The sequence below is a fragment of the Castor canadensis genome, chromosome 3 (genome assembly GCF_047511655.1).
Source record: "Castor canadensis chromosome 3, mCasCan1.hap1v2, whole genome shotgun sequence".
Lineage (NCBI taxonomy): Eukaryota > Metazoa > Chordata > Mammalia > Rodentia > Castoridae > Castor > Castor canadensis.
This window is the reverse complement of record NC_133388.1, coordinates 69,641,912-69,655,860: the sequence shown is the minus strand read 5'-3', so window position 1 is coordinate 69,655,860 and position 13,949 is coordinate 69,641,912. Positions and strand designations below refer to the sequence as shown.

The 13,949-nt window shown below is 33.7% G+C and overlaps 1 protein-coding gene across 6 annotated transcripts in view; it reads right to left on the bottom strand.

Annotated features, from left to right (window-relative positions):
• The window catches only part of Ralgapa1 (Ral GTPase activating protein catalytic subunit alpha 1), a 241,944-nt gene that overhangs the window by 94,341 nt on the left and 133,654 nt on the right, over positions 1 to 13,949 (bottom strand). For all 6 annotated transcript variants that reach the window (XM_074068142.1, XM_074068145.1, XM_074068143.1 and 3 more), the window contains 5 exons: positions 11,275 to 11,468; positions 10,729 to 10,827; positions 9,968 to 10,123; positions 8,150 to 8,278; positions 4,551 to 4,676 (listed from right to left, as the gene is read on the bottom strand). In XM_074068142.1, coding sequence (XP_073924243.1) covers positions 4,551 to 4,676; positions 8,150 to 8,278; positions 9,968 to 10,123; positions 10,729 to 10,827; positions 11,275 to 11,468 — 704 coding nt within the window. The remainder of the gene's footprint in view (positions 1 to 4,550; positions 4,677 to 8,149; positions 8,279 to 9,967; positions 10,124 to 10,728; positions 10,828 to 11,274; positions 11,469 to 13,949) is intronic.

Below are 13,949 nucleotides of genomic sequence, written 5' to 3'. Positions count from 1 at the left end.
AGAGCTAAAAAGTATGAATATCTTTTTACTTATGATTATTTTTGTTTTTTTTGGAGTTACTGGGGTTTAAAATTCAGGGCTTTGTGCTTGATAGGCAGGTGCTCTATTGCTTGAGTCACATCTCCAGCATTGAACATTTTTAAAACTTTGAAAATGGCTTCACTGATGAAGTCTACCAAACAGTTAAAGAATCAAGACCAATTCTTCTCAAACTCCTCCAAAAAACTGAAGAGGAGGGAATACTTCCAAACTCATTTTATGAGACCAGTACTACCCTGATATCAAAAGTAGAGAAGAGTACTACTTTAAAAAATTACAGGTCAATCTCTGGTAAATATAGATATAAAAATCCCACCAAAATACTAACTGAATTGAGCAGGACATTAAAAGGATCATATACCACAATCAAGTAGGTTTTACTACTGGGATACAAGGATGTTTTGACATGTGCAAATCAATAAATATGGCACACCATTTTTACAGAATGAAGGAGAAAAATCACAGTTATTTCAATAGGTAAAGAAAAAGCATTGGTAGAAAAACAAAAAAAAGGCATTCATTCTAGAAAGGAAGAATTAAAAATTGTATGTTTCCAGACAGCATGATTTAATATATAGAAAACCTTAAAGATTCCACCAAAAAACTGTTAGAATAAACAAAGTTAATAGAGTTGTAGGATACAAACTCAATATATAAAAATCAATTGTTCTATACATTAACCATGAAATATTCAAAACATAAATTAAGTGAACAATCCCATTAAGAACAGCAATTAAGTACTTAGAAAAGTTTAAACAAGGAGGTGAAAGACCTATACACTAAAAACTACAAAACACTGATGAAAGAAACTGAAAAAAAAACACAAATGGGAAGGTATCCTGTGTTCATAGAAGAATTAATATTGTTAAAATGTCCATTATACCCAAAGCAATTCCACTTCTAGGCATATATTAAAAAGAAAGGAAATCAGTATGTCAAAAAGCTATCTGACAGCTGGGCTCATTGGTGCACACCTGTAATCCCAGCATTTGGGAGGAAGTGGCAGGACAATCAATCATGAGTTTGAGGCAGCCTGGGCTACATAGTAAAATCCTGTCTCAAAAACAAAACAAAATGACAAGATATCTGTGCTTCCATGTTCACTGTAGCATTATTCACAATAGCTAAGATAAGGAAAAGACTAATGGATGACAAAAATGTGTTATACACACCCACACACACAAATGCACACACACATGTATATGCACAGCCAGAGCTACGGTGAGAAATTTTTCAATATTAGAAAGATCTTGCCATTTGTGACAACATGGATGAACCAAAGTGAAACAGGCAGTGACAGAAGTCAGAGTACATGGTTTCCTAGGTAGAATCTAAAAAGCTGAATTCTCTGAAGGAGTAGAATGATGGTTACCACGGGCTAGGAAATGGGGGAAGATGGCAAAATGTTGGTCGATGTGTATAAGTCTCAGATATGCAGAATGAATAAATTCTAGAGAAATTTATGTCCACATGGTGACTACAGCTAATGGCTAACAATACTGTAGCATCCACCTGAAATCTGCTAGAGAACTATAGGCTAATAATGCTGTGGCATATACCTCCAATCTGCTAAAGAGTAGACACTGGCTGTTCTCACTACCTGACCAAAAAAAGAAACTATGTGAACCTATGAATATGTTATTTAGTTTAATGTTTACTACAAAGTATATCAAAACATCACGTACACATTAAATGTGTATAATTTTTATTTTTCAATTTTACTTCGATAAAACTGAAAGAAAAAAGGCAACTTCTTACTTGATAATTTGTAAAGTATGGTAATATGTGAGCTTGGAAATATGCTCTAGATATAAAAACGAATAAAACAGTCAAGGAGAAAATAGAGAATACAAGGGTAGAATATTTAAACGAGACAAAGAAAAGGAAACTCATGTATTAAGGAGTCAAAATACTTAGGCAAAAAAATAAATTAAGACAGATATGTACTAAGTAAGTCAAAGACAAAGAGACTTTTAAAAAGGACAGGGAGTGTAGCATTGCTGGGGTTCCTAGACAGAACTATAGTTGACATAAATTGATATTCATATTACTTTAAGTAATGAATGTTCTAAAAACAATTTACAGTCACCTTAGGGATTCAAAATAATTCTGAATACACTTATAAGTTTTGGATTTTACTTATTTTATATCCCCAAATTGTTGCCTCTCATTGGAATCAAAAACATCCTTTAAAAAAATAAAAATAAAAAGTTTGGATACATCAACAAGGTCAAATGGTACAGTGGCTGAAAACAACAAGAATGACATTAGACTTGATGATTAAAAATTTGTTCATTCATTTAAAAAATCATGCATTTACTCAAAAAACAGTTATTGGTCACACAGACTATAAGCTCCTTAAAAAGAATGATCTTCTTCTTATTTTTATAAACTTAGCACCTTGTCCAATGGTTGGTAATTAATAGATCCTTGCAAAATATCCACTGTATTAGTTTAAGAGTGATTTAGGTAATAGGCCCTGTGTTACATGCTGGAAGTAAGAATATAATTAAGACATTGTACTTATCCTTAAGATGTTCACAGTCCAAGGAGGGAAGCAGATTTGTAAATAGTTAAAATACAAGATTGTGTGATATGAAATATCCAGGCAATCCCATAGAGACAGAAAATAAAACTTTAGTTGCCAGGAGCTTGAAGGAGGGTAGAAAGGAGAATGACTGCTAATGGGTACAGGGGTTTCTTTGGGGTAATGAAAATGTCCTAATACTAACTGTGATGATGGCTGCACAATTCTGTGACTATGCTAAAAACTACAAAATGGGTAAACTGCCAAAAACCAAGAAGGAAAAAACAAGACAATATGTACAATGTTCTATATGAACAACTAGCTCAGCTGGGAAGTCATCAAAGACTTAGATAAGCATGATTTTGACAGATAACTAAGGTCAAGGATAATGACAGTATGTGTTTGGGATGATTAAGAGAGGCAAGAGGGGAAGAGGACTACATAATAACAATTTAGGTAGAAGGAAATATTCAAAACATGTAAGTGTGAAATACCGTAGCATATTCCATGTAGCTGTAATTTAGTGTACTTGGGGAACTGGCTTCAGTGAAAATATGACAACAATGGTATATAACTTTCTCCTTAAATATTTATCTTCTAAGAACAGTTACAACTTTCTTAGGTTTTTGTTTTCTTCATCAGTATTAATATTGGCTCTGATTTTGGAGATTTGTTTCCACACACAAAAAATGCTTTTTTAAAAAAAAACCACTTCAGACATTACTGACTATATTAAAGCCAATAAAGAACAAATAATCCACTCTGAAATGTAGATAGTGTATAGTAGGCTAGTCTAACCCTAAACTAACTCAAAACTGACTAAGCAAATTTAAACTATTATTACCTATCCCTGGCCTTCAGATTCTGAAAATAAAATGAATATATTACATCCTGAATAGCAAAGGTAAATCTGTACTGTTTTTATTAAGAGTCATTGTAAATTTTCATTGGCCCATATGATTATAAGTATATGTCAAGTCATTTGTTTGATTTCTGAGTGTATACTAAATGCTAAACAGTGTGCTGGTCTACAAGGATACAGCAGTAAGTAAGTGCTCATGGTGTTTACCTGTCTAAAGCAGAAATAAGGCACTGAACAAATAATTACAAGTATGATAAATATTCCAAAAAGAAATATGGATGCTATGAAGAGTGTGTACAACACTGTAGATATAAAATGGGTTTAAAAACTTCAGAGAAAGCAACTTTAAAAAAAAATTATCAGTACAACTACTAAGGAGCTCCAATGTCTTTTTCTCAACCCTTCTAATTCTGAGGACTAATTCAGGTTAAACAAGGGGAGCACTTAGCAATTACTGTGACAGAAATAATTTCTCAAGCCCTAAGAATTTTATAATACATGGGCATTTGGTTAGAAACAGGTCTTGACTTAGTGATTGAATTTATTCACTATCATGCATATTTCTGGACTCTGGGCACTGACTGCTTTTTATGTTTACTACAGTGACCTCTGCAGAGGCAAAAAACAACTTTTCACCAGTTTTCTACCTGGTGAAATTTATAAAAAGGCTTATGCATAACCAGGGTCACTGGTTCCTATTAGTCAAGTCCTTTAATGATACAGCAATAAAGATTTCCATTACTTTGTTTGACACAATATGCTGAGGAATTTGGAAAGAGAGTCAAACATGCAGGTTTGATTTGCCATCTTAATCTTAGACATCTTACATAGCAGTATAGTGAGCATCTGGCTCATAGGATTTTCAAAAAAAGTTTAATGAGTGAATAAACCAGTCCTAAAAGATAGATAGTAGCTTCAGTAATGAGAAAAAGGTTCCAAAGCAATTGAAACACACATAAAAAAGGCTATGTTCTCAATGTACATTTTAGCTTTTGTGGCTGGTTAATGTTTTTTAATAAGTGCATGGATTTCAGTAAGAAAAGATAGAATACATATTTTATTGCATATGCCTCATGGCTATAAAATTTCTTAAATGCTAAACACCAGCACCTGATTTCTTACCTTAACATCTGTAAACTGAGAGATGGCAATATCAGGAACGTTGGGATGGAGAGCAGGCAGTTCACAATACAAGTTGGGAAAGCAAACTAAAGATCCCAGAAGAACTTGTGCTTCCACTCTTGGAGCCTATGTATCAGATTTTTAAAAAGTCTTTAAAATGTGCTTAATTGTGTTGTCATTTACCATTAAAATACTTTATTATCCAAGTACATTATACAGGGAAATGAGAGTATGAAAAAATTCAAAAAGGAAAGGGACCACAAAAACATTTAGGTTTCCATGTATAATCTCTACATAAAACACTATTATTTTCAGCAAATACAATGGACAAACAGCAAAACTTCAAAAGAAGCTAATAAACAGAAGTTAGCCACAGTTAATTACTACAAATAATAACATAACTTAGCTACAAGCTACCCTAAATAAAAGGAAAACTATATAAATACTTCAATCTTATTTATATATTCATTTTTTCTGAGACAGGGTCTTGCCATGTAGTTCAGTTTGTAGTCCAGGCTCATCTCAAACTCGTGATCCTGCTTCAGCTTCTCCAGTGCTGGGATTACAGTCACATACCACCACGCTCAGCTTAATAATTTTAAATGCAACTATATATTGTTACATATTGTTCTAATTGTTCTTGAAGATTACACCTTCAAGAAACAGATATCAGGCTAAGTGGTTTTTTTGTTATTATGCAGATAAGAAAAACACTGTCTATACTATTTACTAAAATCAACATTAGATGAAAGTAACTTTTCATCTTTTCTTCCTTGGCTGAATTAAGTCATTTGTGAAGTATCAACAATGAACATTTTTTTCCTCTTTTGCCCTCTTTCATGCTGAACAAACACCAATATTCACCTACTAATGCACTGTTTTATTTATTAAAACATTTGCAAATTGATTTATACAACAATTTAATAAAAATGCTAAGCATTAATCTACTATAAATACTTTCACACACATAAATCAAGAACTAGTCTCTAAAAAAATCTCCCCATGTTAAAAAATCTTAAACTTAACTCATTTTTGCTGTGTGTGGTTGTACACATCCGTAATCCCAGCACTCAGGAGGCAGATGCAGGAGGATCATGAGTTAGAGGGCAGCCTAAGCTTCATAGAGAGACCCCATCTCAAACAAAACCAAGACGAAACAAAAGCAAAAGCATGTAACTCCTTTGCAGATTAAAAACAATCTATTTAACAGATACAAGGCAGCATATAAAGCGGCAAGATAAACTAACATCCTAATTTAAAAGCTATCCTATAAAAATAAAGCTGATTAAAAACCTCTCTTACATTACACATATAATGCCATAATGCTCCAACCACGCAACCTATCCTTAAAAAATAAAGATGAAAAATAATCCTTGTAGGATTATTTAATAGATGAAGAAACTGAGCCACAGAGAAACTAAGTAACCTGCCCAGGTCATGCAGACTTTAGCCCAGACAGATTTGCTCTAAAACACTATTTTATGCTCTTCCTCTTGGAACCTATGCCTATATTCTAGTTGTTAACATACCACCCTATCTCCCTAGCAGAATATATGTTCCTTGATCACAAAGCATATCTAATTCACTCTACATCCCTCTGTATTTTACCTCAAAAACCTGCTATGGTTTGGATGTGGTTTGCCCTCCAAAGGTTCATGTGTTAGAAGCCTGGTTCCTGGCATGGCAATACTGAAAGGTTCCAGGACCTTTAAGAGGTGGGGCCTAGTGGAAGGTAATTAGGTCACTGGGGGCACACCACTGGAAGCTACATTAATGTAGCTCTTAGGGAACCCTTAGTTAGCTCTCACAAGTGGAGTTGTTACAAACACCTCCCTAGCCAAGTGATCTCTCTTTTGTACACATTTCCACCATGATGTCACACATCCTGGTGTGATACAGATAGGGGCCTCTGTCAGAGTCAGAGCTATTCTATAACCTCCAAAACTGTGAACTAAATAAATTTTTTTTCTTTATAAGTTACCCTGCCTCAGATATTTATTATAGAAATAATAGAATATCAGACGATATAAGATTACTTTGTACACTGGGGGAAAAGCTTAATAACCACAAAACAGCTCAGCACAATGTTAAGCATGTACTAGATGCTGAATTAATTCTTACAAATTCAACCAATAAAAGAGAAAAGGGATTATATAACTAACTAAAAATACAGTTCTCTCTCTCTCTCTCTCTCTCTCTCGACTGGGGTTGAACTTAGGGCATTGTACTTGATAGATAAGTACTTTACCACTTGAGCCATGACCCCAGCTCTTTTTTGCTTTAGTTATTTTTCAGATAGGGTCTCAAGTTTTTGCCTGGGGCCAGCCTCAAACTACAATCTTCCTAACTATGCCTCCTGTGTAGTTGGGGTTACAGGAGTGTGCCCCCATGACCAATTTATTGGTTGAGATGAGGGTCTTGCTAACTTTTTGCCCAGGTTGTCCTCAGATCACGATCCTCCAGCTCTCCACCTCCTGAGTGGCTGGGATTACAGGCATGAACTACAGTGCTCAGCCCTGGATTCTTCTCTTCCTTATTTGCACATTGCCTCTAGATGATTGCATCCAGTTTCAGGGCTTTAACTACCAACTAAAACATGAATGTCTCCTAGTTTTATAAGTGTCAGTCCCTATATTTTCTTTGAGCTCCTGACCTTGTATATGCAATTTTTCTCCTGACATCTCATGGATGAATAATACAAATCTTACATGCCACAAATAGAACTCCTCATGCACTGCTGATCTTTTGCAGCTTACAAAGGAAATAATCTACATTAAACTGCTGTGCAAGTTTTAAAGTGATAGACAAGTATTTTTCTCTTTCATATAACTCTTAGTTTTTTCTAGTAGATTTTCAATTAATTCTTCTCATTTATACTTTGCTTGAGTGATCTTTCCAAAATACAAAGTTGATCATTTCACTTCTTGCTTAAAGTCCCTCAGTGACTACTTAACCCTACCTTAGGATAAGGTTTAACCTTTTCAGCACTGAAAAGCTGCTCCTTCCTTCTCTAGCTCATTTCTGTCACTTACATATGAACATACTCCAGCTACACTGGTGTACATGGCACTGTCTCATAGCTCCAGGATTATATGAAAAATTCCTCACATGCACTTTTAGGGCTTTGTCTATGGCATATTTCTGGGTTATTCCATCACTGCTGCTTTTTTCTACTAAAAATATTTAATTGTCAGAGACAGAACATATTCAAGGTGAACAACACGACATGATATATATGCATAATAATGTGTAATGACTGCTCGTCAATGTTTTTTACTCTTTTGCTAGCACCCTTTTTTCCCACAATTCCTTAGATTTATACAACTTTAAATACTGTTTTGATTATCACATGTAATCCATTTTTAGAGCTCTCAAGTTAATTTGCCAATTAAGTCTAGTGATTTCTTACACTTCAGAAATTCTTGTTTCCTCTTTCCTTAATGTAAGAGAAGCAACCAATACTAACTAAACTATAAACTTTCCTGAATATTAATTTGTTATATTTTATCACCAATAATAGTTCTCCCTTTATTGCTTTGTTGGCTGAGTCTTGGTCAACTAAAGATGGCTATATTAAAAGAACTACAAATAAAACTTACATTGAGAAAAGCTGAAGAAGCCACTCTACCAGCTGCTATAAGAAAATCCATAATAAGCATTGTGGCACCAGGCAAACCAAGTGAGAAAAACTGAGGTGAGCAGTGCTTGATGATCGTATTGACAATGTCCTTAGAGTAAGGAGAGAAGAAAAAAAGAGTATCACATATGTAATTGTGGGTATCAGCTAATCAATATCTTTAAAAATAGATAATATGTGAAATTTAACAAAAGTGATAACTGTATACTGGCTGACTAACTGGAGAGACTAATTTTAATTCTCCAGAGTAATCCATGCTTAGTACTATATTAAAGGAAAGTAAACCTACAACACATTTGTTTAACTGACATTAATAGCGTTTTTTTTTTTTTCTGCACCAGATAGCAAAGTCGGCTCTGCTTCATAGGGTTACAAATAGTAGGCTCACATGTTGTAAAACTGAATTAGAAAGGAGTCTTTCTGGCCACCTAGCTGCTGTTTCTATATGATAACTAACATCTCTGAACCCACATGACCTGCTATGTGTGAACTGGAGAGAGATAATTTTTCACATAAATTGAAGTTCTTGTTTTTAGTGGTACTGGAATTTGAACTCAGGGTCTTGTGCTAGCTAGCAAGCCCCAGAAATCTAGACCTAGGCTCTTTTTGTTGAGGGGGTAGGTAGTACTCAGAATGGAAATCAAGGCCTTGAAAGCACCTCTACTACTTGAACTACACTCCCAGTCCTTTTGCTGTGTTGTTTTTCAGATGGGTTCTCAAGCTTTAATCTAGGCTGGCTTCAGGCCATGATCCCTCTATCGCTGCCTCCCAAGTAGCTGAGTTTATAGGCAAGTGCCACTACATTGGCATTTTTCTTTTTTTGAGACAGTGTCTCTCTATGTAGCCCAGGTGGCCATGAACTCTCCAAACTCCTGCCTCTGCCTCCTGAGTGGGCTTACAGGTATGCAACACCACGCCCACCCAGTCTTAGACTTGGGCACCTTTACGGGAATATTCTTAACCTGATTATTCATTCACTCTGTTTAGATATATTGCTCAATTTGACTTATCTGAAACAAAAGCTCTATATTTATAGAAATTGAGTGTCATTTTATTTGAGACATGTTTACATACAATTTACATTATATTTTATTTTAAATTATGTACACCGAAATTATTTTAAATTAATGCAAGAAGTTTTTCATTGTCCACATAATACAATTGTCATCTTTTACTAATAATTTAGTCTTCTCTAAATCTACTACAAGTTTAGCCACACTATGATAAAAATACTATATTACTTTGACTTGCAATCTTCAATACATTTTAGTCTTATGGCCAAAATCAAGATCCCTGAAATAATGTTTTAGAGACATATTTATGATTATTTAGTGACTGTAAATTACACAACTGCCAAATAGATATAATTGTCTCTAGGCTAATTTAATGGATGGTAATAAGAAAACATGAGTAGTCAAAAAACCCTACTGCATAATAATGAGGAAATTCATCTGCTTCAAGTACCAACTATCGAGTTTTCAATTATAAAATACATTGGGACATTATAGAAGGTATTATCAAACTAAGCAAAAGAGGTTTAAATTCTTCAAAATGTGAACTGTTGGTGTAATATTAAAATAGGAGGAACACTCAAATTGATCCTCTACGACAAACAGCTGGTTTTCAATCATGTTTCAAGAACAGCTAAGTTTGTAAAATGGAAGTAAAATATATATAAACCACTACACAGAAGGGATAATTTTAATTCTAGATCTTAAAAAGCAAGAGTTAAAGAGAATCAAGAATCAAATGACAAAACAACTTTTTAGAAGACACATACCTGATCAATATGAAGTAATCCACAATGCATTATATTATAGAAATGTGTTAAAAAATCTCTATTTGGAGATACATCTTGTCTTCTTTTCATTGTATTACAAATAAGTTTATAAGCATGTAATTTACCTTGTTTATATTTATCAGTCAACATAGTTGCCTAAAATTAAAAGATAAGTTTTAATACTCAAACATTTGTTAAACCTTTTAGCAAACACTATGTCCTTTTCATTTAAGACTATGTTAGTCTAATTCCTTCAATGAACAAGTCAGTACTACTAAAACTATATTTATTGAGAATGATGCAATGCAGATGTAGGTATGAATACCTCACAAACCGTTTTCACTTAGGAAAATACACTAAACATCAAACAATACTTAAAAGAGAATTAAATCTCTAAAAGTACGTAGCATATTCTGTGATGCAACTTGAGATTTATTTTTCATTTAAATACAACGAAGACATACTTTTCTAGAGATGGGGGTATAGCTCAGTGGTAGAGCACTGGCCTGGCATGTCCAAGGCCTCAACACCACAAAAAAGGGAAAACAAAAAATTAAAGAGACAGACTTTTCTATATTCACTTTTGATTTATTAAATCAACCAAAATTATGTACCCTGTATGATAATTTTGCCTTGCCTACTCTCCTCTCTATTATGACTTCCTAAAGATAGTGGTTAAAAACTAAGTGCTTTAGAAGACAACATAATACCTGCATTTTCTATCCAATATTTAAGACTAATGTTTTATATATTAAGCTTACCTTAAAAAGCCAAGGTGTAAGAATTCTTAGTGGAGGAATCAAAACAGGTGGAGAAGGAGAGGTCAGGTTATCAGTTGAAATGCCAAGATTATCTCTGATCTGCAATTTTCAAATAAAAGCGTAATACACCTATGAAAATGATTTTCTCTTCTGGCTTGCTTTACCTGAAACTGAAGTCAAATCCAGTATCTACCACTAACTATTTAGACTGTGGTAAGTGACTTTACCATGCTGGGTATCAGTTTTATCTATAGTAAAGGGTGGGGTGTGACAATGTTTTTCTCTTTTGTTTTTTTTCTGTTGTTGTTACTGTTTCTGAGACAGTCTGTCTTTCAGCCAAGTCTGTTTTGTGTAGCAGATGTAGGCTTCAACTTGCTACACAGCCCAGGATAGCTTTGAACTAGAGATCCTCCTGCCTCAGCCTCTGGAGTACTAGAATTATAGGCAAGAACCACCAGGCCTAGCTTCCTCTATTTCTCAATACTTTATTTTTCTTTCCTTTTCCTGTTATAGACTCTATTTTCTTTTTCTTTCTTTTTTTTTTACCTTGGCTAGATTCTGCCAAAGTTCACACAGGTAATCAAAAACTTGAGCATGTATTTCAGGATCCATAATAGCATTGACATCTCCCAAAATGCCTAGCATTCTTCGCCACATAACAGTAGCCACATCTGCATGCCATCCAGTGAGAGTACCCCCTGCCATCACGCTACAACATTCAGATGGAAATTCACTGATTTCTATAGAAAAAAAATAATACAATAGTGTTAATACTTTTCTAGAAAAATGACCATAATACTCAAAAGAGCCAACTGAAATTAATAATCAATTTTCTATAAAAGTGAATTAAAGAAATGTGAAAGTACATAAATTTTATTTTTTCTGAGGACAATATCTTACTAGTTCATAATTCCTATTATAACAATAATTATCTAAAAGTGCTTAGATTGATTAATTTAAGGAGGAAATTATGCACCTACCACCCAGATACCAGAGAAGACACCAGATGGAAAAATTTATGTTTGATATAGATATCAATTGTATATACATATACTCTTATTTAATAGTTACTTCAGATTATATTATCAAATAGAAACTCTCGGGCTGAAAGCAATTCCTGCAAGAAGTCTTCACAAGCCTATTTGTAGTTAAACTTTACAAAGAAATATACATTTTACAGCTAAGCCAGACTTATCCTTAGTAGAGATATCACAATGGCATGGAAAAGACATTTTTAGTAAAATTTAAACACAAAATAAATATTAGTGCAATTATATTTCTTTTACCTATTAATAATGACAAAATTATAAATAATAAATATAAGTACCCATAGTCCTTATTTCATTTCTGCTACTAATTATTCATTAAGTAAGTTATTTAATAACCTCACTAAGGTTACACTTTCTCCTGTGTAAAATGGACAGGGTTTAAATAAGAAACAGTATGTATCTTCCTTCAGCTTAAAAGGTTCATTACTTTATCCAATGTATATAACCTAGTACTTTATTCAAAGCACAGAAAATCATTAAAAAATGAATGAAGACATTCCTGTAAAAGAGCCTTGGGAACTAAACGCTTTATAGACTGAAAGAATTACAAGCTTATGACTGCAAATGTTTGATACTATCCCAAGAACTGAAAATTTATAATAAGCTCATTTTTACCATATGTACATCCTATATTTATAATGCTTAAATTTTTTCTCTTTGCAATTAAAGTATATAATTACTGACTATATCATTAAAAAGGTACTAAATAATTAATTTTTCTTCATAGTAAAAAATAGGCTTTTGATATAAAGCAACTAAAACAAAAGAAAAGGGAAAGACAATGATGTTGTAAAATGTCATCCTATTCGATAGCAACTGTGTAATATAGAGATGAATCAATTAGTCTCTAACTTATCCCTCTCAAAGTAAAGCTAATGAAATTTTAAAAGAGTAAAACACAAACAACAATATGTGGTGTTTGATTAAATTCTGGATTGAGTTGTTGGTGTTGGGAAGCTATAAAAGGACATTATTGAGACAACTGAAATTTGACTATGGACTAAAATAACTATAATGTAATTGATATTAGATATTGTGAATGAGGCCACTACAATGTGGTTATTCAGGAAAGGTATAGTTCTTCTTAGGACATACCTACAGCAGTATTAGGTGTCAAGGGTCTGATATTTGCGAATCCCTTTTTGTAGCTCAGAAAAGACAGGGGTATGGTTTTTTGTATAAATATGTGCATATGTATAGATACATGTAAACTGACAAAATATTAACAACTGGTAAATTTATGTAGATTTATGGGTATTCAATTTATTAGCCTTTGAATTGACTTTTTTTTTTTTTTAAAGCCAAATGACTGGGGGGAAAATAAAAAACAAACAAAAACTTGAAGGTCAAAATGAGAAAAAGAAAACATCACAAGTAATCTACAAACCAGAAAATAAGGGCTATGTAACTGCAAGGTAATTGCACATTAAGGAATGAGCCTCTTAATAAAGTATAGAAATTCTATGGCTTTAAATTTCTTCCTTTGGTCAGAGAATAAACATGCTACATTAAGAAAAAACATGCAAGGCATGGTGGCTCATGCTTGCAACCCTAGGTACTTAGGAGGAGAGATTGGGAGGATTGTGGTTTGAGGTCAGTTTGGGCAAAAAAGTTAGCAAGATCCCATCTCAATCAATAATCCAAGAGTGGTGAAAACATCTATGATATTAGCTACTTGGGAGGCTATAGGTAGGAGGACTGAAGTCTGAGGCTGGCCTCTGGCAAAGATGTGAGACCCTACCTGAAAAATAACCAAAGCAAAAAAGAGCTAGGTGCATGGCTCAAGTGGTAGACCACCTGTGTGGCAAGCCTGTGGCCCAGAATTAAAACCCTGACACTGTCAAAAAACAAACCTGACTTTTTATATTATTCATTATAAATATATTATCAATTATATCTTTGACCAAAGTTTTTGGCATATTTGCAAAGTGACTATTGGCTTCTTGTTACACTGGGTAGGATATAACAAAATTAACTTTTTTTTTCTTTTTTTAAAACTTGAAGTTTCTGAGGTTTCCTGAGTCACTTTTAACATTTACTTAAAAATAAATACTTCTGCAATCCCAAGTACTTAGGGGGGTGGAGGTAGAAAGGCTGAGGTTCAGAGGCTGAATAGGGCAAAAGTAAGAAGCATTGTTGCAAACAAAAGAACTGGGGGCATAACTCAAGTAG